We start from the raw sequence: 25882 nt of genomic DNA on the forward strand, positions 1-25882 counted from the left end.
ATTTAGGTAAAGAGCATGCGTAGACTTTCTATGGATAATTATCCCAAAGCTGAGAGAAGACAATTGTGTCATGCCACCTGACAGCAAATTTTTCAAATGAAAGCAGTAATTTAGGTTAAAGAGCATGCGCAGTCACTTTCTGGATAGTCTTTTCAAAGCTGAGAGAATACATTCCAGTTATGCTACCTGACAGCCAATTTCAAATAAAAACAGTAAGTTACGTAGAGAGCATGCACAGACTCTAAATGGATTAGTTTTCTCAAAGGTGAGAGAAGACATTCGAGTTGTGCCACCTCACAGCCAATTTTTCAAAAAACAGTAATTTAGGTAAACAGCATGCGTAGACTTTTTAAGGATACATTTCTCGAAGCTGAGAGAATACAATTCAGTCATGCCACCTCACAGCCAATTTTTCAAAAAAAAACAGTTATTTAGGTAAAGAGCATGCGTAGACTTTTTATGGATAATTATCTCAAAGCTGAGAGAAGACAATTGTGTCATGCCACCTGACAGCAAATTTTTCAAATGAAAACAGTAATTTAGGTTAAAGAGCATGCGCAGACACTTTATGGATAGTCTTCTTAAAGCTGAGAAAAAAAAACATTCCAGTTATGCTACCTGAGAGCGAATTTCAAATAAAAACAGAAATTTACGTAAAGAGCATTCGCAGACTCTATATGGATTAGTTTTCTCAAAGCTGAGAGAAGACATTCCAGTTATGCCACCTGAGACAATTTTTCATATAAAAGCGGTAATTTAGGTAAAGATCATGCGCTGACTCTTTACGGATAATTATCTCAAAGCTGAGAAGACAATTGTATCATGCCACCTAACAGCAAATTTTTCAAATGAAAACAGTAATTTAGGTAAAGAGCATGCGCAGACACTTTCTGGATAGTCTTTTCAAAGCTGAGAGAATACATTCCAGTTATGCTACCTGACAGCCAATTTCAAATAAAATCAGTAAGTTACGTAAAGAGCATGCGCAGACTCTATATGGATCAGTTTTCTCAAAGCTGAGAGAAGACATTCCAGTTATGCCACATGACAGACAATTTTCAAAAAAAAGCAGTAAATTAGGTAAAGAGCATTCGCAGACTCATTATGGATAGTTATCTCAAAGCTGAGAGCAGACAATTCAGTCATGCCACCTGACAGCAAATTTTTCAATTAAAAGCAGTAATTTAGGGAAAGAGCATGCGCTGACTCTTTACGTATAATTATCTCAAAGCTGAGAGAAGACAATTGTATCATGCCACCTGACAGCAAATTTTTCAAATGAAAACAGTAATTTAGGTAAAGAGCATGCGCAGACACTTTCTGGATAGTCTTTTCAAAGCTGAGAGAATACATTCCAGTTATGCTACCTGACAGCCAATTTCAAATAAAATCAGTAAGTTACGTAGAGAGCATGCACAGACTCTATATGGATCAGTTTTCTCAAAGCTGAGAGAAGACATTCCAGTTATGCCACATTACAGACAATTTTTTTCAAAAAAAGCAGTAATTTAGGCTAAGAGCATGCGCAGACTCATTATGGATAGTTATCTCATAGCTGAGAGCAGACAATTCAGTCATGCCACCTGACAGCAAATTTTTCAAATAAAAACAGTAATTTAGGTAAAGAGCATGCGCAGACACTTTCTGGATAGTCTTTTCAAATCTGAGAGAAAACATTCAAGTTATGCTACCTGACAGCCAATTTCAAATGAAAACATTAAGTTACGTAAAGAGCATGCGCAGACTCTATATGGATTAGTTTTCTCAAAACTGGGAGAAGACATTCCAGTTATGCCATCTGACAGACAATTTTTCAAATAAAAGAAGTAATTTAGGTAAAAAGCATGCGCAGACTCATTATGGATAGTTATCTCAAAGCTGAGAGCAGACAATTCAGTCATGCCACCTGACAGCAAATTTTTCAAATGAAAGCAGTACTTTAAGTAAAGAGCATGCGCAGACGCTTTATGGATAGTTTCCTCAAAGCTGAGAGAAGACATTCTAGTCACGCTACCTAAGATCCAATTTTTCAAATAAAGACAGTAACTTAGGTAAAGAGCATGCGCAGCCTCTTTATGTATAGTTTTATCAAAGGTGAGAAGACATTCCAGTTATGTCAACTGATAAGCTTAAACTTCATGGCTGAACTGTGAACTTGTGGAGATGTGGATTTTTGGTCTTTATCATTACTGAATTCATGCAAGGGAGCGTATGGATCTGTTGTGAAAGGTGTATTCTAGTGTTTTTGATTTAACTAAACTCCGAGCAGTAACTAAACTCCGAGTTCAAAACTATTTTTAGGCATGGTCACGCGTCAATAACTGCTATCGAGAATTAAGACTCAGACTCAAAGAAAACTTAAAATATATACTATCTATTAAAACAATGAACTCAATTCTGATTGGACAAAAATGTAAAAAAGAAGTATAGATAAGAAAAGCAACGCACGATTTATTCATTCTTTGACAAAATGATTCTAGCGAAACTGAGTGCAATTCTTGATCCTCAGAACATGTAAAATACTCTCACCTAAACAGAATACCGGACGCTGGCGAACCTAAACACTTAGTAAAATTCTTGAAAAACAAATATAAAAACCGCACCCGGAACTTAAACAATAGTAGGAAAACTCTCATTAGAATCGCTTTGCAGAGAGTTACCATATGGCGGCAGATCAAGAGCGCCATTCTAAAAAAATTTGAAGAATTTGAAACATGAAAAATTACCACAGCTGAAGCTTTACAGAAACAAAATCAATTGCCTCAAAATTCACAAACTGATATTTATTCTTCTGGGAAATTTATCACACAAAAACAAGCAAATTCTTGATGCCGTATTGCAACTCCCTGATGTCAAAATTGTTACACCGATCTCCAAGAAGTACGGAATATCCAAACAAAGTTACTCAATCTCACCAAACTTAAAATCCCGGAAGGTGATGTACACGAGCTTATAGAGGCTCAGAGGAAAAATCAGTGTAAGCACGCACCCCACACAAACAAATAATCCAGACTTGCCAACTTTGTCGACTGAAAGCATACGGACAAGATCCACAGGAGAATTTTTCTTTCCACTCAAAATAATCTACAATAGCAATGGCCGCGCCGCATCCACGCCACGTATCGCTCAAACGGCTTGCCGGGCTACCCAACCAAAAATGGGACCAATTCGAAGGTATTTGAGAGCAGTTGCCAAGATTCCGGCAGATCAATGTCAGCAAGCCCGATACCTATATTTAAACCTCGACGGAAACACACTAAACTATTATTGACGCTTGCAGAAAACACGAAACGACCTGGCTGACACATTAGAACAGTATTGCAACCGTTACTCAGGTCCAGACCAACGGGGTAATTTTGAGCTAGACTTACAGAGCAGAACATTTGATCCCGTGAAAGAACAACCAGAGGATTTTCTAACTGACTTACAGCGGCTTGCCAATTAAGCAACCTTCGATTACGCTGGTGCCGGAATTATGATGAGCGGACAAGAATCCGAGAACAATTTATACAGGAGCTGCTCTTCAAAAAGAAGAAAAATAGCAGAACTGGACAACGTCAGGGTAAATGATTTATGCTCCATAGTTAAAAGAAGAATTCGAATAGACAAACTGATCCAAGAGCCAGCTCACAACACAGTCTTCAACCCACCTGCAGGTTCCAATAACTCCATTAGCTTCAATTCAGGCATCAGTCTCACAAACAACGCCACCAAAATGGCCGAACACAACCCAAAATAAAATTGATAAGCCTTTCACGAATCAAAATAGCATACAGACGGCCATACCAAAACAGAAGCTTCTAAGGTAACCAGAGCCACCCCTTCTATCGAGGAAAAGCTACAAACATGACAAGCATATACAACAACCAAAGCCAACAAGACAATCAGCGACAACGTTCTACCACTCAAATGCACAACTTTTGCAGGATATACGCCTGCACACCTTCCGTGATTGCACTCAGAGGCAACCACTTTATTGCGACGCCAGATGCTATTCAACAAACAGCCAAAAAAACTAAACAGTCTGCATGCTTTTCTACAAAATATTTCTTATTGTAAAACTAGTTATCACAAACTTTTTCTTAATTCCCATTCATTTAGGCTCAATTACAAAAAAACCATAGCTGACACTGGACTATTTAGTAGCGCTATGTTACAAAAACATTTTGAAAACTGCAATTATCTAACGGAAAAACCCATAAAAAAGCACCATCAGAATTTACCGTCACTACAGTGTTTATGCATGTCTCAAATCTTATTCACGACAAATTTAACATTCAAAATTGGCCAATTGAGCTCACAGAGGACTTTATGGTTTTTGGGAAAATCTGGCATAATACTTGGATTCCCTTCCTTCGACAAAAATGAAATAACAATCGACACCCACAAAATGATTCAATAATAAACTAAGCGTAAAATCATCTAAGAACAGCTACTCGCGTTAGAATTAACCCCGGCAAACAGAAACTGGAATAGTATAGCCTACAAACAAATTCAAAAACATAGGAGTCTGCCTCACGAGCACGATTGACAAGATCATAAAAAAACCAATTCCACTAATGGCTTTCAACACAACGGAAGTACCTATCACAATCGAACGAAACTCATTACCTGCAACCTTCACGATAGTCACACCCAACCAGGCTCACTATCTCATCCCAAAAGAGCCCAAGCTGCTCGAAACCGATAATCTCTCAAAGACAACAAAAACCATTTCGAAACAGAAAGTAGCGCAAGGCCAGCTAAATACCATCACATTAACCAAAACGCAAAACATTGGTTTCCAACCCAAGACAACTCACGAGACAACCCCAGATAAACCAGTTTACTCAAAAAACCAAAGAGTTTCCATCTATCTCAAAGACGATCTTCTGCCAGAACTTGCCTTATTACAATAGTACAGCGTGATTACAACGTTGCCATTAGTACATATTAATCACAAATCCTCGCAAAAAGATAACCCAATGGAAAACCACAAACACTAATAGACTCGCGCAAAATCAACTACCTGATTCGAAATGATTATAACCACAAAAATTTCCCAATAGCCACCCTGGCTGACACAGGAAGCCATCTTGCAGGCAAAAATCTTTCATGCGACAAAATCTCGACCCCGTAATTACAGCTTACAATTTTTTTTCAATACGTAGACGACATTAGAGTAGGTGCTCATGATCTAGAAGATAAGCTGGAAACACTATCAGCAGTCTTACCTTGCATAAGAGAACCAAGAATGAAGCTACTACAAATAAACGCTCCTTTGGGTGAAGAAAATTCACTTCTTGGGGAACTAGATAGCTTTAGAGGGTTTGAACCCCATCAAACAAAAAATTGCGAAGTTTCTGAAGACAATCAAGATGCCCAAAATTATTAAGCAAACAAAACGAATGATCGGTTTCTTCAATTTTTATAAAGCCTTCATACCAGAGCTTTGAGAAAAACTGTTTTCCTTTCATAGATTACTGAAGAGAGAAACAGACTTCGAAACAAACGAGGAACACAACACAATGTTAGAGAAACTGACGCAAGATCTACAATCAGCCTCCAAATATCACTGAGGCCACCGATGATCAATAGACAATATGTCATTATGGCCAATGCATCATTCTATGCTGCCGGATATGTATTAATGAATGACGATAACACCCAAACAGAACGTCTGAACAGAAAAATTATGCACCTGTAAGTTTACGACCACGTATTTTCAAAGATGCCCAAGATTATTAAGCAAACAAAACGAATGATCGGTTTCTGCAACTTTTATAAAGCCTTCAGACCAGAGCTTTGAGAAAAACTGTTTTCCTTTCATAGATTACTGAAGAGAGAAACAGACTTCGAAACAAACGAGGAACACAACACAATGTTAAAGAAACTGACGCAAGATCTACAATCAGCCTCCAAATATCACTGAGGCCACCGATGATCAATAGACAATATGTCATTATGGCCAATGCATCATTCTATGCTGCCGGATATGTATTAATGAATGAGGATAACACCCAAACAGAACGTCTGCACAGAAAAATTATGCACCTGTAAGTTTCGGGCCACGTATTTTCAATTCGAATTAACCCAAGATGTCAATCTACGCGAAAGAATTCCTAGCCGTTCCTTTTGCCCTTGATGTGTTTGCATCTTTTGGGTATGCGAGAAACCAAAACTACTTCTAAGAGACAACAGAGCTGTCACAAGATTCTTTGAGATCATTTAACCAACAGTGTGGAACGCATTAGATCACGTCCTGAGTTTTGACATAATACTAGGACATATCACTGGAAAAGCCAACCTCGTAGCATATTAACTCTCAAGGATACATATAAACACAAAACAGAATCTCACACTTCGCTTCAACTCGAGATACCAATCATTGACACTACCGCCGAAGTCCCGTACAGCTCAATTAATACACTCCTGCTTGGAACGTCCGAAGAAAATTACTAGGAAACACTATTTCCTTCAGACAGTCAACAAACAGATCAAACAGAAATCAATGAACTCGGGCAATACACAAACACAATACAATGGATGACTTTGATGCAATGGGACACTGTACATTAGATCTAAGAGCCTAACAACAGAATGACTCAAAAGAGTTATCCTTTGGTTCGAAGGAAGCGTACCGACAACTGGCTAATATCACTCAACAAACTTGAAAAAGTACCTGAAACAATATCCATAACTCACTATTTTGACGGCAAGGATCCAGTTAGCAGCTTTTTCAAACAATACTGTGTTCCAAGTCACCTGAGAAAAGAAGTACTATTCCTAATCCACAACAGTGTTTGGAGCGAACATTGGGAAGTGTCGCGTACCACAGCCAAATTTTGAAAACGTTTTTATTTCCGAACTTCAAAGACAAGCGAACTGAATAGATCCGAAATTGCGTGACCAGTTTACAAACAAAATCTAGTCCCACAGCAGCCTTGAGACAACACCTATAACCAATTTTCCTGCAGATGTACTAATGATCGATCTTGTGAGAAAAACGCACCCCTCACCATACACTTTCATATTATTGAGAACAGACGTCTTCTCGAAATATCTATTCGCAACACCTCTGATAAAAGATGACGCAGACATTATTTCTATCTTCCTGAGACATACATACATTCCATCACAAATAATCTGCGACCCCGGGACGGCTTTTACGTCACACTTAATGAGCGAACTCGCAACAAGTCTCGAGATCAAACTCAAACACGGCATACTGAAACACGCACAGACAATCGGATTACTTGAGAGAAATCAAGCCCCACTCAAACAAATTAACACAAACTATACGCAATGTGTGCATAGAAAGCAATTGGGACCAATAAAACCACTGAATTAATCGATCCTCGAAACTTTGAGACTGATCTCGCAATCACAAGAGGAACGAGAACCTCAGTTCTTCGATAACGAGATCGAGAACCACATCAACCAAGAAGAAATGACCCTACCCAGAACAGTCCTAGAAACCAGATCAATCAGTTCCAACCAAAATGCACAAACAGCAAGCTTCTCAGCAACAAGAACCGCCAACAAGCTATCAACAAGTACAAGCCTTTATACGACGCCAACATTTTTTGTGGAAGGCCGAGTCCCGTCTAAAGTAAAAGAAAGACTGCGAGGGCCAGTTTACCGCTCTTCGCCAAAATGTACACCATATGAGAAACTGTGTACAGTACCTTTATGTGCGGGAGCAAATTAACCAACATAGTCTTGTTTGAAGCAATATCTTTCAAACAATCCTAGCGAACTTTAAAACCTACCAAGCAACATTGTACACCTTTCGCATTAAGTCTTGAACTCATTTACACCACTGATGAACCAGCTCTTAACGACGTCACTGGCTTCCCCTCAGCAACGCCATGAAAGTCTCACAATGTCACACCAACAACAAAATGGGCTACAGGGCCGATTGTTACTCGCCCATTACATTCGTACAACGAGACAAAATTGGTCACACAAGTTGAAGCAATTGAATCAGGTCTAATCTTGACACTGGACATAGTGATGGCATCAAAAAGCACAGTTATGAACGTGCTATATGACATTATTATCCCCATGCCAGACGGGGATACAGGCAAAGCATTAGTTTAGGGCCTAGAAGCCAAATATATGACAGTCTCAGACGACGTAGAGGAACACGCGTTTATCGATGACAAAGAACTGAAAAACGATTGGGTCCTAGAAATACGCAATTTGCAAAAAAGCCAAACCTGCGGTGCATAGTTATCAGTCCAGCATGGCCAATTTTTTACACCACGACGACGAGCTACTTGCATTGCAACGCTGTCAATTGAATTCCAGAGCCGTTAACCCATGGAACTTCTTTCCACCCAAGCTCTATAAACTTATTCCTCTTTAGATACTCATCTAAAAATTACTACTATCACTCAGTAGGTCACTTTTTAAAGCCTCACTCGAACAAATTAACAAACTATACGCAATGTGTGCATAGAATGCGATTGGGACCAATAAAACCACTATGAATTAATCGATCCTCGAAACTGAGACCGATCTCGCAATCACAAGAGGAACGAGAACCTCAGTTCTTTGATAACGAGATCGAGAACCAAATCAACCAAGAAGAAATGACCCTACCCAGAACAGACCTAGAAACCAGATCAATCAGTTCCAACCAAAATGCACAAACAGCGAGCTTCTCAGCACAAGAACCGCCAACAATCTATCAACAAATACGAGCCTTTATACAACGCAAACATTTTTTTGTGAGGGCCGAGTCCCGTCTGAAGTAAAAAAAAAGACTGCGAGGGCCAGTTTACCGCTCTTCGCCAAAATGTACACCATATGAGAAACTGTGTACAGTACTTTTATGTGCGGGAGCAAATTAACCAACATAGTCTTGTTTGACGCAATATCTTTCAAACAATCCTAGAGAACATTAAAACCTACCGAGCAGCATTGTACACCTTTCGCATTTAAGTCTTGAACTCATTTACACCACTGATGAACCAGCTCTTAACGACGTCACTGGCTCCCCCTCAGCAACCCCATGAAAAACTCACAATGTTACACCAACAACAAAATGGGCTACAGGGCCGATTGTCACTCGCCCATGACATCCTTTCGTACAACGAGACTAAATTGGTCACAAAAGCTGAAGCAATTCAATCAGGTCTAATCTTGACATTGGCCATAGTGATGGCATCAAAAAGCACAGTTATGAACGTGCTATATGCCATTATTATCCCCATGCCAGACGGGGATACAGGCAAAGCATTAGTGTAGGGCCTAGAAGCCATATATATGGCAGTCTCAGACGACATAGAGGAACTCGCGTTTATCGATGACAACTCAAAACTGTATTGGGTCCTAGAAATACTCAATTTGCAAAAACGCCAAACCTGCGGAGCAGAGTTATCAGTCCTGCATGGCTAATTTTTTTACACCACGACGACGACGATCTACTTGCATTGCAACGCCGTCAATTGAATTCCAGAACCGTCAACCCATGGAACTTCGTTCCACCCAAGTTCTATTAACTTATTCCTCTTTAGATACTTCTCCTTAAACTTACTACTATCACCCAGTAGGTCACATTTTTACCGGGTCACTTCCAGGCCATATTAAAAGTTTGACAAAATGAAAACAAAAACTTATAAAAAAAAACGAACCTTTCCGGATGTTTCGATAGAATATTTGCCATCTTTAACCAAGTAAACTGTCGCTCCGAAACACTTCTGAAATACTAATTATAAACTTGACAAATAACAAAACGAAAAAACTAAATAGAACCCTGCAAACACAGTCCGAAAAAGGTAAAATTGATCTACCCCCCCCCCCCCCGCAACAAACTTGTATCAAAATCTCGTGACTGTCAGCAGTCAGTCGAATTATTATACATTCAAATGAAATTCAAATCTCTGATTAAAAACCCTCCTCACCATTGATCTACTTCGGTTTCTGTGGATCCATTACCTCTGAACACTCAAATTCAATAAAGTAAAGACACTAGGGAACAACATCCATTAATTTCATTCACTACACAAATTGCATTAACCTCACTCAAATCTAATAGCTACAAATCCAAATGCACTACCACTAATGAACACTACTCTGCCTCTGAAGCCAACTTTAAATAATCCTGCTAGTGCCGCTATGAATCAAACTGCTAGTGCCGCTTTGAACTTTAAACTGCTAGTGCTGCTATGAATAGCTCAATTGGAACGCTAATCCCATGGGCTCCAGATGCCTCTACCCACACGCACCACAAACTGAATGAGGAAAAGAAACAAAGCTGACATTCCTGCCTTCAAAAAAAATGTATTATGCTCACAACAAATTGCGATATAATCATTCGTGTGAACCCTCTCACACGCAAAATTTGTATACAGGAAAAAGACAAGACAAAGCCACAAACTTGAGCATCTCTCAACTGAAAAACTTTACAAAACTTAAAACAACGACTTGGACTACAGCTTAATGGGTTTTCCAACTCGAGCTAAACGCTTTTCTAGATAGCCGCAGTATCCAGCATGAAGACTCAGACTCAAAGAAAACTTATAAAACATTTACTATCTAAAAATATAATGAACTCAATTCTGATAGACAAAAATGTAAATAAAATCATAATTAAGAAATGCATCGCACGATTTATTCATTCTTCCTCAAATCGAGTCTTGCAAAATTCAGTGCAATTCGTCATCCTCAGAACTTCTAAAATATTCTTATCTTAGCAGCATATTGGACGCTTGCGAACCTAAACAATTAGAAAATATTTCGAAAAAGAAACATAAAAACCGTACTTGGAACCTGAATATTAGTAGGAAAACTCCTATTAGAATCGCTCTGCAGAGAACGAGCATCACTGCTTACCAGAAATAAAATCGTTTTCGTTTCTGGATGGTTTCTTTTTACTTGTCTTCAGAACAGTAAGAGCGTAAATTAGTATTTTCTTCATATTTGTTGCGCATAGTTCTCGGGGAAATAATCACAATATTTTCCATAACTAGTAAGAAGTCTGTTTAAGAGAGAAAATGTACATGAAGTGTCTTGCAAACTTATTGAGGGGTTAAGCTGGTTTGAGAGGGGTTCAAAACACCTGTCCATAAAATCTGTCCATTAAATTGATTCCACAGTAGCTTCGATGAATTGAAGACCCACGGGACTAGCAGAGCTCTAAGTGCCCTCTGCACAGCGACTTAATGCCCTCCATGGTTAACCTTTTATCCCGTTACTGACTAAGAGCGTCACACAAAAAAACGGTCAAGCGGAAACCTGTTTACACCGTTTCTGATGAACAAAAGTGAAAAACGTCAAATGGAAAAAAGTCGAGCGTAAAATACCATAGCACTAATATAATTGCCAAGTTTTATGGCAATTGAAAACAGTGTCTGAAAATTTTTGATACTTTTAATGTCCTTAAAAAACCTCCGTTTTTCACTAGTTTAAAAAAAGTTTCACTAGTTTAAAAAAAGTTCCACTAGTTTAAAAGTTTCACTAGTTTAAAGTTTCACTAGAGAAAACTGATCGATTCAAGAAGCAAGTTAAATTGTGAAAGAAATATCAAAGTTACAGCAAAATGTCTTCAAAGAAACTGTGTCACACTAGTATTGGTTTGTTCAGTTTCAACTTGAGTATAGCCATGTAATCGTCGATTTTTTAGATTTGTCTATAAACATTTTATAATTATTGCACAAGTCACAGTTTAAAATTGTTGATATTTTATTTGACAATCCTCAGCAGAAAAAAATATTAGATCTTCTTTCTGACGAAACAAAATTTACGTGAACTGAATCTTTCATCATATCCGCCTATAATTATATTAGAATAGACTACAAGATATCATGAAAACAAAAGGTATCTAAAGGCAACATATTTAGCTATTTACTTTATTTATTGTTTAAGTTTTTTTAGTTTTGTAAATCAGATTTAGATGGCATGTATCAATTGGACGCATATTTAACTATTGGTATTAGCGTACTCTTCAATAAATTAAGAACAGCCGAAAGTGTGAAGATTCTAGATGCATTCCATTTTTGAGCTTTTGATTCCGGTTTCGACATTCTGGCTCCAGGAAAGGTCGCCTTGAACAAAAAGGAGGATCTGAACAAGAATCATAGGCTAAAAAATTAATACCGATTTGGAAGGTAAATTTTCAAAAAAAAAGGTTCAAAAGTTTTCCGCCTACACACATCTGCTATATTCACAAGAAATAAACCGTATCTATCTTATCAAGAGATTCAGAAAATTCGACAACAAAGAACAACGGAAACATCTCTGCACAAATCTTCAATTGCTTCAAACACATTACTGAGGTATAAATTAAAATTATAACGCAGCGAGTATTTATATTTTCTGAGGAGGGAACTTTATTATAAAGGTAAATTAGTTTCTTAAGGCCATTTGAAAAGGTCTTTCCGTCTTTGTGGAAGCCCTTATCAAGACTAACTGAGAAACGATTATTTTTGAGATCATTGCGGTGCACAATCAAGCGAGCTTTGCTAAAACTTGGTATCTACATTGTTCGCCAAAACAATACGGGTACTCGTTAACTTTTAAAAAAAAGTCAAAACTCAACACATGGAAATTGGCAATCTGGCAGATGACTATAGCCGCCTGTATCCCGCCAAAATTACCTGCGAATTGCACCTCTGTGCGACAGCTACAACAACAACAACTATAAAATTGTTCCAAAAGAATTGAAACAAATTTCAAGTTCTGAGGAAGAATTTGGCTTGAATGTTAACTTTGCAAAACGTGAGTTATTTTCTGGGAGAAGCGACTCAGGAAAAAGCAAACTCAAACGATGCCCGTTACACCAAAAAGAACAAACGCTACAGCAAAAGACGATCTTGTAAATTAAGGAGCCCCAAAAGGAAAGAAAATGAGAAGTTCCCTGACTCCAAAAAAATTAAGGACCTAGAACAAATGTCATAAATTCTTGAAAAACTAGATTTTCATAATGGATTTTATCTCCAAAACTGTTTTGGTATGCCGAAATTGCTCTATTTTCTAAGAATAAGATGTTGTTTCTTGGAACACGATTTGTTGGAGAAACAATGCGACTTTTAAGTCAACATTGAATAGGATAAAAAAATTTAAATCCGGATAAAAAAGCGTTTCTCCAAGCGCGCCTACGCTCAAAGGGGTGAATTTGGCGGCTCATCCGGGAAAGCACTTTCTCTTCCCGCTATCTTACCTTCAGCAGTGGGCGCACAAGGGACTCCAGTTGACTTCTTTGAAGAGGCAGTTGCTGAATCGAACTATAAACGTGGCTTAAAGAGGTGATATGAGGACACAGACCGAGTTGCACCTGACAGCGAACGCCAAAAACACCAGAACAAGCGAAATAGCAAAAAAACTAATCGGTGATCTTATTTCCTAACTTTGTCTCTTTGGAGTCAAACGTTTTAACAGCTGCAAATTTGCTTCTCATAGATGTAAAATCTGCAAAAATCTTAATTTGAAAACGTCGAACCAACAGCTAAGATTTTAAAAAAAGCTTCGCTTCTGGGAGCAAGAGTCAGTCAACCTCACAAGTGCGTACGTGGTAATGTGGTAGATACAGACGGGTTTCACGGTCTTCCTCGAGGGAGATTCTCTCGCCACGCTAACATCAAACGATCAAGCTAACATTGGCATCAGTCCGTATTCTTTCAGTGCTATAACCGAGCCATCTCCACATAACAGGGAACAAGAGACCGCATGCTTATATTTGTAACATGGATGACGGGAAAGCAACTTTTGCGGTGTGTTACACTAGAAGACTCACTTGCCCCTGTTGGCCTTGGGAGTGGATCGATCAAGAACCCGGGCACAGCAGCTGCAGAGACCAAGGAAATAAAAGAAAATTTGTTCCAGTCTATAGTTTCAAAGGTGTTACGAGCTTGCCAGGGTGGTTTAATGTCGCCACCATGGTGGCGTATCATCGCCAATGCACTTCAACATCTATATGAGCAAGCTCCCTCTACCCCCCCCCCCCCCCCCGAAGGTATAAACATCACGTCTTACGCTGATGATATAACTTAAACAACATCTCACCCACAACTCCCTACCTAAATATTTCAGACTAGAATCAAGAAAACTGAAGCTATCAGCTCAAAAAATCAAGTTCCACTGTGTTCCATCTGCAGCAAGGATACCAAGTTTGAACCACTGCTCATTATCTGTAATTCACTAATAGCAGTAAAATCCAAGTCAAAGCTGTCATCTTTGATATTATGCTGAAATTAGAAACACATGGAAGGAGCAGCAAAGAGACTAAAAAAGCTGAGAAGTACTGAAAAAAATGGTAGCGCCTGAGGCTGCAAACAAGAGTCACAGAGCTATCAGTCGGAGGGTCCTGAACTACAGTGCTCCCATTAGGGCGTCCACGATCAGCAAAACAAACTGTAACCACCTGCAAACAAAAACATTGCTCTTCGCACAATTAATGGTTGTGCAAAAATGCTGACATCAATGCCGTAAAAAGAGAGGGTGGAATACTGCCTGTTTAAAGCTCACATAGATCACATAGAAACGCTAACGCAGCGGTTTTGTGCCAGCAGTTATCATAGACCTCTTGTCAATCACTAAACAAACTCAACAACCATTTTTCGTTCCATGATAACAAAACTGTATGATACATAGATACCGCATGAAACAATAAATCAATAATAAGGATCAAAATAATCGCAAAGAATACAAAAAAGCACTCGAAAGTATTCACCGACACGCGGTCCATACTCAGTTGAACAAACTCAGCAAGCAACCAGTCAGACCTCCACCAAAGCTCGCAGCCAAAAAACAATTTAACGAATTGCACGGATCCAATTGGCACAACTGAGAACTAGATACTGCCCACTGCTTATTTCTGTCTTGAGTAGGATGTAGCAATGTTGCTAATCGCTGTCCCAAGTGTGAATTAGCACCGGATAACTTTAATCACATTCTCAACTCCATAAAAACACCACGGACCAAACTGGCTGGAAATCATCAGTTCAAAACGACCACATTGCAAAAGAAAATCGACCTTCCTTGCCCCTTTTCCTGATGTTGACAATGCCCCTCCTGCCCTTGCCTAACCTGGGGACCGCATGTCACCCACCATGGCGTAGATGCAGAAAGGTCGCCGCACCAAAAGCAAATTGTCGCTAGGCAGCCACACTACTAATTTTCTTATTATTATACAAAAGCAATTAAGGAACCAGTTAAAAACGGTCAGCAGGGCCAATATCCTTCTCAAATTACCCTCGAATTGCAGCCATGTGCAACAGTGACAACAAAACCAACAATCAAGAGCAGTCTCCTTTCTTAAATAGAGAATGTTGTTGTTGTGACTTTTCGGCATCAAGCCGAGGGGATTGCTCCCATAAGTTTTGGTCTTGATTCAACTATCTTCTGCAATCGGAGCAATCACAGAAAATGGTCCATGTACACACTACTCTTTCGTTGAAGTTCAACATCAGACGGTCCCACATGAAAGACAGAATACGTCTTTTGAGTCCCAAAGGCTGGGAAAAGTATCTCTTCAGGCAGATTGTTGGCAACTTTGGCAGTTCGAAAGTAAAAGTTCTCTCTGAATTTCTCGGTTCTCAGTTTTGGAAGTTTGAATAATCTGCTTTTAACTCTACCATATTGGTGTTCATAGGTTTCTATCAATGGAAGTGGGTTTTCTTTATCATGGTACAGTTTAGACAATAGAAGTAAATCATTGAGTTGCAGAAACATAGGAAGCGGAAGTAATCTTAGGGATACCATGTTTTCAAAGTACGATGCATTCCTATAGCCCGTTATCCACTTCAACGCACGTCTTCAACGCGCATATCAAGGAATTTGGCAAATCATTTATGAAGATGCAGAAGAGTAAGGGGCCCAAAATGGACCCCTGCGGAACACCACTTGATACTTGTGGAAGGTCCGACCTGACACCATCACATCTCACGAACTGTTTACGGTTATATAAATAGTCCTTGAGAAGACTAAGTACACACCCGCCCACTCCAATTCTCCTTACTTTGATCAACAATTCAGCATGCGGGACCTTATCGAATGCTTTTGAGGCTTCCTTCCAACGCAACTTGAACGTCGTTCAAGAAACAGAACATGTTCGACACAACGGATCGTTTTTTCACAAATCCATGTTGACTGGTTGTTAAATGATCCGAGAACTGCGTTTCGATCGGATCATACATACATCGTTCGAGTACTTTCGAAAATATAGACAGCAATGTCACTGGTCTGTAATTTTTGACACTTGCTCTGCAGCCTTTTTTTATGGATGGGCGACAAAGCTCCAATTTTCCAACAGTTCGGGATTTTTCCTAATCTTTTGATGTTCCTAAAGATTGCGCTCAGAAATAGACTGAGCGGTTCAGCCAGTTGCTTCAAGAAACAGGCGGGAATGTTATCTGGACCTCGAGTTTTTGAGACATCAAGGTTTGTTAAGATTGCTCTTATTCTTTTTGAGCTGACATCAAAATTCTTTAGGGTTGGGTCCGGAAGGTTATCGGCTACCATGTCTTCGGTCTTCTCAAAAAATACAGACTGAAAATACCTATTTAGCAGGTCTACTTTCTGTTGAGTGGAATCGGCAGTCTCTTCCTCTAGAGAAAGTATTTTGGGTAGAGTTACTGTTTTTCTAAGGCTCTTTAAGTGCTTGAAGATCACTGTCGTATCACGAGTGGTCACAAGTTTCTGTTGATACTGACACCTATCTTCTTCTGCAAGTTCTAGTAGCATATTTTCTAGTCTCAAAACTTTTTCCGATAGCACTAAGCTGTTTGGTTTCTTGCGTTGGGCTCGCCCAGCAGTGCTCAGCATCTTCATAGTATGAGAAGTCTCCCTAGAAAACTAGGGAGGCACAAGCTGTCTATGTTGAGTACGTCTGGGACCATGTTTCTCTATTAGGGAATTAATGTAATCATAAAACTCTTCAACCATTCGATCGATGTTAGTGAAGCATGTAGCCTCGAAAAGGAACAAGGTCATTTCTCGCCGCATCGCATCGTAATTGGCGTTGCAAAAGCTGAAATAATTGCAGACAGGGGTTTTGCGTTCTTCTCTGTGTTCTTTAGTCGATATTAATATCGGTTTGTGATCTGAAACGTCAAACAGTTTTCTGAAGACAAGATCAATCTTGGCAGTCGTGTTTTCCACTTTCCGTTCAAACACAAGAACTAGTGTGTTCTTTCCACAAGTACTAAAGTCCACTATTTGGTGAAAGTTATGTCTTTCAAACATTTCAATCACCGATTGCTCGTACTCATCTGCACTGTGATTTAGGCTCCAGTTGACCTTTGGTAGGTTGAAGTCTCCGCAAATCAAACATGAGTATTGCTTGAATTCTTCAATGACTCCGAGTACCTGTTCAAAGTCAGCTAAAGTGTATCTGTAAGCGCTACCTAGTGGAGGATTGTAGATAACACATACAAGATATTTCTTCAGTTGTATGTCAACGATAGTGAGAATACATCCATCCGGGAGATCTTCACTGATTCGTTTTGCACTGATGATGCTCTGGATAGCTACCAAAACACCTCCGTGTTTGTTGACAGCTCTTTCACATCTGAGAAAGATATACCCAGGAAGCATAAGTTCAGTCTTCTATGTCTTCATTCCACCAAGTTACCGTAACCATGACAATGGGGTATCTACAGGTCATCACAGCATTTGCAAACTTAGTTCGTCCATCAAAATTCAAACGACTACGAGCATTTACTAACATCAGATTCAAATTTTCTAGTCAATCGAATGGTTCTTCCAAAACGATTTTCGTACCGTTGTGAAGCAGTTCAAAGTTTCTAATTTTGAGTTCGGTTGCAGGTGTTCCGTTCTCTATCATCTCACGTCTCTTCTTAAGACACATATTCTCTTTTTCGGATTCTGCCTTAGTTAGTGATGGAAGTACATAAAAACCGCGGTCAGAAAGTAGTTTCCATTTTTCTCTAGCTTTAGCTAAAATCCTCCATTGTCCCAACAGTTGGGTACAGTCACTAAAACGCTTCTTGGCTTCGAGCGTTCTTTATCAAATCTTCCAAGTCTTCTCACGTTTTCAACCATCGTGTTGACTTCAATTGCATCAAATATATCTTTTATGTTCTCATTTAATGAAATCAAGTTCTCATCTTTTGTCTTTTCCGGGTCTTCTGGAATTCCTTGAATTCTGAAGGTTTTCAAGATATTGTGATATACTTCCTTCTGTTCGTAAGACGTTTTCTGCACATTCACAACTTTCCTAACTATCTTCTCTTCAAGGATTCTCTCCATGGACTTCTCAGTCTTCGCATCGCTGCCTGCAAGAGCAGCTTCGATTTTCTGATCGATCTGTTCGATTAGGGAATTTTCCATCTTTTTCAGACTTTCGTTGAGCTTGTCGTCAATTTTCCTTCCACGTTCCCTTTTGTGCAGTTCTGGATGATTTGCTCTTTCTTCCCTTTATTCACGCATTCGTTACACAGGAGTAAAACATTACTCATCAGACTTGAGAGCACCTTTATGGCGTCCTCTTCCAATCCAGCACATACCATGTGCATCTTCAATCCACAAGAGATACAGTTGTATACAGCTTCTCCTATTTTGATTTGACTTTTACATGTTTTGCATTTCCCTTCGAAGTTGCGAGATATTTTGCCCCACAATACTTCAGCCTATAAACTCAGCACGTGATACTAAGGCCCAGGTACTTAAACCGGTCCGAAGTAGCACAAGATGAGTTTTCAAGCTATATCAAATGATAAACTGAGAACCAAGAGTTATTTGCTCTGAGTGATTTTATGGTCGCGAAGTGATTTTTCCCGACGAGCTTTTGATAGTCTTCTTTTTCTGGGCAAAGCGATTCAATTCACCGTTGACTCTCTTCACAGCTGCTAACGTTCGAAGTTCGTACAGAGGTTTCTGATGCAACTGAAGATACTCTTTCAAGATTTCAGGATCGTTAGATTTTTGCTTCGGCAGAATTTCACGAACAATGGCTGCTACTTGGAAACCTTGGGTTCTCAAGGTTTTGATATGATCCCAAATATCTGGATCACCTTCACGGGTGCAATGGACGACCCCTTGTATCTGATTGCTAAACGACAATAAGATCTTCGTCAATCTTTCTGGCGACACCTGAGTGAAGTTGTTACTTCTATGTTGAGTCAGCGAATTATTGAGCGTATCGTGCCAGATAATAATGTCCGTACGACGTCGCAGATATCTCCGGGGTATGAACTGAACAGTTTTCCGTTTGTTATTCTTTTTCTGATTGAAGCACAAACCGGGTATGGCAAGGATGTAACGATTTAGTCTTTTTCGGATAAACCAGGGCAAAGATCGAATCGCATGCGACAATGAACTTGCACCAAGGATAAACATTTAGGGGATAACCACGGCTATCCCAGAACAGTCTATCTGAAAAACACTATTAATATAATTCCTCCGGGCTATCCAGGTTTCACGACATGACGAGATCTTCTATTATAATAAATCCTATTATAGATCTTATAAATAGATCTTCTATTAATAACTTTTTAATTTTTCTTACTAAGTTGACCGCAGCAGTGGCACAGTTGGTAGGCCGGCCTTTCACATGTTGCTAATTACGTTCTACGACAACTATCAGGCTCGGGGATTACTGTTAAAATCGGTACTGAGCCAAAACGTAGATTATTACCTGTATTGCATCCCCTCTGAATTATTATCGAAAAAAATGCTTCTTAAGTAGCTGTCTCGCTCGTTCATTTCATTACTCGTGTGCCCGAGCCATGTGATGACGGGCCCCATTCCTGACTGGAGTCTGATTCCTATTGACAACCTAACTTCAATGTCTGATCCCTCATCTATTTGAAAAACTATACTTAACTTGAAAAATTGGTTGTTAAAATTTATCTCAGATGGCCTCACTATCATTTGGTGGATCTATCATTTCCCCCAACACCAACTGATGCCCGTTACATATATTGAAGTATAAAATACGGTGTCTATAATTCTTGGCATTATTTCTGCAATCGCTACACCGGAAAACAAATGTACCTGGCGCATCATTTGGAAATGTGGAAACTGCAACAGCAATCAGAAACTAACAATCTTGGACAACTGAATGGGTGCTACACCCTGGAGAACGAATTCTATTCAACGAGCTTCGCATCCTATTCTACTACTAATATTGTGCTGTATATAGCACATTATTGTGTGACAATATAACGTGGTATGGGGGAGTTAAAGATATATACACCCACTAAGTTGGGAGGCACGAAGAGAATAGATCCCATTTGGCTGCCATCAGAGATACATACAGTATTCGGGTTCCTCCCAACTGTTTAAAGTAGCAGACCCCAGAAATGAAAAGGTACCAGAAAATCAACTTTCAGAGGGGGAATGATATCAAATTATTGTCTCGTTTTGTTTAATGCTGGCGGATTAGAACCTTCGCAATCCTTACACCGCCTATCACAAAATCAGAAGCGCAGTTTTTTCTTGACGATGTTCTTACATTTGCATTCGAACTGTTTATCTTCGCTAGCCGTCTGCGCCTCATTTCATCAGCGTCCAGTCCAGGCCGCTCCGACGTCGTATCTACACCCCCCTGCGGGGAGCTATTTCCACCAGGACTAGTGTCTACCACAACATCACCAGATCGAGGAGTTGAATTTGTATCACTCGATTCACTCATAGCGGTTTCAGCAGATGTTACGTTCCAATGATCAAAACCGCATTTGGGTCTGAAAACATTTCCTGTAAACCCGCTACCAACAAAACGGTGGATTTCCATCAGTTAAAAGAAAGCCCCTACAATAAAAGAGGTAGTCAGTAAGATCAGGGTGGTTATTTAACTCCTGCATGTAGAAAATCTGATGGTCAACAGCATAATAAATGACCACAAAAAGGGGGTATTATCTACCCAACGGAAACAGCGCTGAGCCCCCATTATGAAAGATTACAGCAGCGTATATTATGTTTGTATCGAAGAGTTAATGGATTAGTACTTGTTAAAAAGCTTTTACGTCAAATTTTTTTTCTCGACAGTTTTCGCTATTGCTTGCATCTTCAAGAAATAGCTTGTACAAATAAACTACAAATCAACATAAGAAAAATGTGATTATGTGATTCAATGGACTAAAAGGATTTTCAATGCAACCAGTGACTGCTCTTAAGAAAAATCAAAAAGATACATTCCCCCTCTGAAAATCAGTATCCAACTGAATGGTCTTCCAGTATTGTTGAGACGTTGGATAAAATTTTTGATCAAGAACTGAATGGAAAATTCTTCATGCCTGTCGCACAGGAGAAACTCATGGACATCGTAGCTATATACATCAGCAAGTTGAAGTCGGGACTAAACACACGCGATGAATATAGGGGGCGGGATCTCTTGATAAAATATTGGTTCAAATCATAATTTTGAATTGGGAAAGAAAAAATGGGCAAAACATATTTTGTGAGCGCCAAAACGAAATTTGCAAATACCCCATAGGTAATTTGACTCCTGCATGTAGAAAAATTGATGGTCAACAGCATAATAATTGAACACAAAAGGGGGTATTATCTACCCAATAGAGACAGCGCTGAGCCCCCATTAAGAGAGATCACAGGAGCGTATATTCTTTCAATCGAAGAGTTAATGGATGTTTTTTTTCAAACCTGTAGATTAATAATATAACCGAAAGATTAAAGTTTACATGCCTTCAGAATAATCAGGAATATTTATTGATTTTCGACTCTAGGAGAGTCCATTGGCTTGCAACAAACTAACAACATTCCTCCTAAAACTGCTCCGAGAAAGTGTTTCAATTTCCGATATATAACAACCAAGGAAACAAATGTGCTCATAGATTCATTGAATACAAGTAAACCAGTCGGTCCTTCAAAAATACCAGCTTGAGCAATTAAAGATGCTAAAGCAGCGCTAGCGGAACCACTATGTTATCTCATTGATCAATTCATTACAGAAGGAAAATTTCCAGAAGATCTTAAAATCTTGAGTAACTCCACTCTTCAAAAAAGGGAATCCCGAAGACCCACTCAATTATAGACCTATTTCTGTCACAAAAAATTTTTGAAAAGGTGCCCAGTTCACAAATTACAATTTTCCTAGAAAGGGAGCAATTATTGTCGGCCAGTCAATTTGGTTATAGAAAACAAATTTCAACAATTGATGCTAACCTGAAATCGACAGAACAAATAAGATTAGAACTCAACAAGAAAAAAATGTTACAGGGGCGTTTTTAGATCTTTCAAAGGCTTTTGATTCTATAAACCACAAAATACTGTTACGGAGACTTGAAAATATAGGTTTTGATGAACTTGCTACCAATTTAATAGAGAATTATTTGAGTAAAAGAACGCAAAGAGTTGTTCTGAATGGAATTGAATCGGACTGGATAAATTTGAAGAGGGGAGTTCCACAAGGTACTATTTTAGGACCTCTATTATTTAACATTTACGTCAAGGATTTAGCAAAGATTATTGAAGAGGATTGCACGATTGTCCAGTACGCAGACAATACTTTTTTTTACATTCGACACTGACGAAATATTGGCAAAAACAAAACTTGAACATAACATCTCAAAAATTATTGATTTTTTTGCAAAGTCCAGGTTAGTAGTGAACAAACAAAAAAAACAGAATATATTGTGTTCAGCACCAGGAAGAGGTTATCACATACTGTTCTGAATGTTGACAATGAAAGAATAGCGGAATCAAATAGTGTGAAGTATCTTGGCGTAATTATAGACAGCAAACTAAAATTTGATGGAGAAGTGAAAAAGATTCTTCAGAGAATGGCTTGTGGAATAAAAGTTTTGAATACACTAAGTAAAAGTTTACCAGAGGAAACGAAAGTCTCATTACTTAATACAATAGTAATAAGTCATCTACATTTTTCCGCGCTAATTCTTATAGGGTTGCAAAAGTCATTACTCACAACTTTAGAAAAACAATTGAATTGGGGAATAAAATCCATTTTTAATAGGAGAAAATACGATCGGTCTACAGATCCCAAACTTCGCAACAAAATACAACCAGTTTCTTTTCTCTTGAAATATCGTTGCTCAAAATATTTTGTTCGCTTACTCAGCAACGATCTTCCAGCATATAAAATTGAACCTCTCTCTACCATGAGAATAAAACAACATGACAGGTCAAAAAACGTTCGACATAAGAAAGAACAATAAGTTTTTAACTGATTCTTTTATTGCACAAGCCATTCCAATTTATAATAGTCTGCCTTCTAATATTAGACTGAAAACAACATCGAAAGCTTCCTTAAAAAAAGAACTTAAAGAATATTTTTGGAAAGAATTTTTGAAGGACCCAAAAGTAACAGACATAAAAGATGACTTTGAGAACATTAGATTTTAATTTTAATTTTTAATTTTCACGATGTACATATAAAATTGTGAGAACATTTTATGCTCGCATTTTAGGCCGTTTTTTAAATAATGTGAGGTCAAATTTCCAATTAAGTAATTTAATGATTTTATAATTTTACATAATGTTATATTCTTAACTTTACATTGCCTCTTTTACCATTTGTTTTTTATACTTATGTTTACCAGAGGAAGTTAACAATGTTCATTTTTTAAATCAAAAGTATACAATAATCTTCAGGTTATTAATTGATGTTACCCGTAAAGCTGTTCGTTCCACTACCAGACACGAATGATCCTGACTGTCTATCTTAAGGAAAATTTTCTGTTAAAGTTCTTTTGAAAAGAGTTTTGCTCTCATTTACTATGAAAATCCGGGTATCTTGGGTGTCCGTTCTCTTGAACGATTTTTAGAGACCGGTACTGATCTGGTATTCTATATTGGTGCAAGTTGCCTGGACAATATTCGAAAGCATTCAACCTTCTATTTGCGACAAATTCTTGGCGATCGTAAATCTGCGTTTGCTGTACGAGGACTTAGCATTAACTCAGCCACAACAAACAAGTTGAAAGATTTGAATTATTTAATTAGACGAGGATCAATTGGTTTTAAGCGAGACATTATTCTCTGGCACGACGTGATTAGCAATTCTGTCAGTAAGCATAAAAGCAACAACAACCCGGCCTGCAGTTCTAGCCAGCTGATCAACTTGATTGAGCAGTTCAAAGATAAAATTGCTGCCATTATTTACCCTCAAAGACAGGGAGCACCAAATTTGTTTCATCTCCTGAAAAACAAAGATTCTAACTATTGACGCAAGAAATCTCCTCTCTTATAGGAAGAAGAACAATAAGCTTATTCTTCACCAGCTCAAACAAGTACATCCACAAGTGGACTTGGAGTCGCACCTGTTCAATATAGTGCACGAACACCGTGATAACTTACGGAGGCTCATTCAGCGAAAGAGATCGAAGAAGAATAAGAAGGGCAGCGGACAGAGAAGGCGACAAAAACTGAGTAAAGAGAAACTCGACGAGAGCGAATAACGTGAGTTTTATAAAAACTGTTTTCTTCTGAAGCGCCTAAGGTAGATACTTTGTTGTCTCTTAGGTGTCTGAGGAAACTTTACAATTTTTAGTTTGTTTGTTTTTCACCGTGGCTAAAGTAGATACTTTGTTGTCTCGCAGGTGGTGGCGAAAAACAACTTCTTTTACCCACCTTCCGAGTATTCTCTCGCATAAAATAGATTTAGCTCCATCGTTCTAAATCATTTCAAGAGATACCGTTTAACAAGCTTGCAACATTTGTTGAGAAATCCCTGTAGTTAACCTAAATACTCACGTGCTTTCTTGTAAGGAAAATTAATATGTCAAACGTAGATCACGCTGCGAGAAAAAGACTCGAATCACAATCGAAGGACTATTATCCGACGATTGATGAATTGATTGAAGAAGATGTGAGCACTGTCAGTAAACATCTACATAAAATGCAAAAAGATTGGGTCATTTCTCTCTTCCGCGATTTATTAGCCCAACACAAAACCACACGTAAGCTAGTCGACGAACTGCCAAACATTGATGACATTAGGGAAACCGTAAACAAGGTAGTCAAGGAAAACTTAGCTAATTGCTCCAAAATGAATGAGCAACTGAAAAAAATTGTATCTGAAGGCGTTAAGGAGGTTTATACAGAGAACCCATGTGCGCTCGATAAACGGAGCTTTAACAGGAGTGAGCCAGATCAGGTCATTTTAAACCAAATTCGCATCAATGGTATTCCTGAAGCCAAAGCCAATTAAACTGAAGAACTGCTCAACGCGGAGCACAATCAAGTTGATAATTTAATTCATTTCCTTGGTGAACAAACAAATGTGCAGAACATCAGGAGGTTAGGGAAGCAGAATCCAAATTGGAAGCAGCCAAGAACCATGTTGGTAACTACAAGCAGTCCGTGGGAAGTGAGAAAGTTTCTGGCAAAAGGACGGAAGCTGGTCGATTATGATTTTCCTGTCTTCCTGTCAAGAGCTCTGAACCAAGAAGAAATCCAAGTCGAGAAATCAATGCTACTCAAAAGGCGTGCCCTAATAGCCTGTGGAGCTTCGAAACTAGACATCCGTATTAAAAACCAACAGCTATACTATAAGGGTCAAAAAGTAAAGGACCTGATTTTAACGAGCGAAGAAGAAAGTGCTTTGAAACTGCCGCGTAATCAAAATAGACTACAAAATTATCTTTGTTGCTTAGTTTTCATTACAAGAAGCCTCCTAAATTTAGATCGTCGAAGAAAGTTTGCTGTCGCCGCTGAAACTTCTGCATATGACATCATCGCTTTAACTGAAACTTGGTTGACAGCTGACATCAGCGATAGTAAACTTTTCCTGCAAAATTATCAGCTTTACAGAAGCGAAAGAAATGCAAATCTGAAGAGCAAACATGGAGGTGTAATGATTGGCGTGCGGAACAACATTACTTCTTTCCCAATTGATGTTAAGAATCTGAATGACAAACTAACGTCTGCGTTTGCAGGTTCGCTCATAACTGTTAATGACGAAAAGGTACTAATTTTGTGTTTGTATAACCCTCCTAGTAACAGCAAATACCGAGTC

General features: G+C 38.8%; 1 protein-coding gene across 1 annotated transcript in view; it reads right to left on the reverse strand.

Annotated features, from left to right (window-relative positions):
- Nucleotides 1-20663, reverse strand: part of LOC142350275 (ubiquitin conjugation factor E4 B-like) — a 250124-nt gene extending 229461 nt beyond the window's left edge. Inside the window, exon 1 of the mRNA XM_075402058.1 lies at nucleotides 20402-20663. Coding sequence (XP_075258173.1) covers nucleotides 20402-20581 — 180 coding nt within the window. The 5' untranslated portion in view covers nucleotides 20582-20663. The remainder of the gene's footprint in view (nucleotides 1-20401) is intronic.
- Between the last annotated feature and the right edge of the window lie 5219 nt (nucleotides 20664-25882).

Source organism: Convolutriloba macropyga, chromosome 12 (assembly GCF_964194025.1).
Source record: "Convolutriloba macropyga chromosome 12, txConMacr16.3, whole genome shotgun sequence".
NCBI classification, from domain to species: Eukaryota; Metazoa; Xenacoelomorpha; order Acoela; family Convolutidae; genus Convolutriloba; species Convolutriloba macropyga.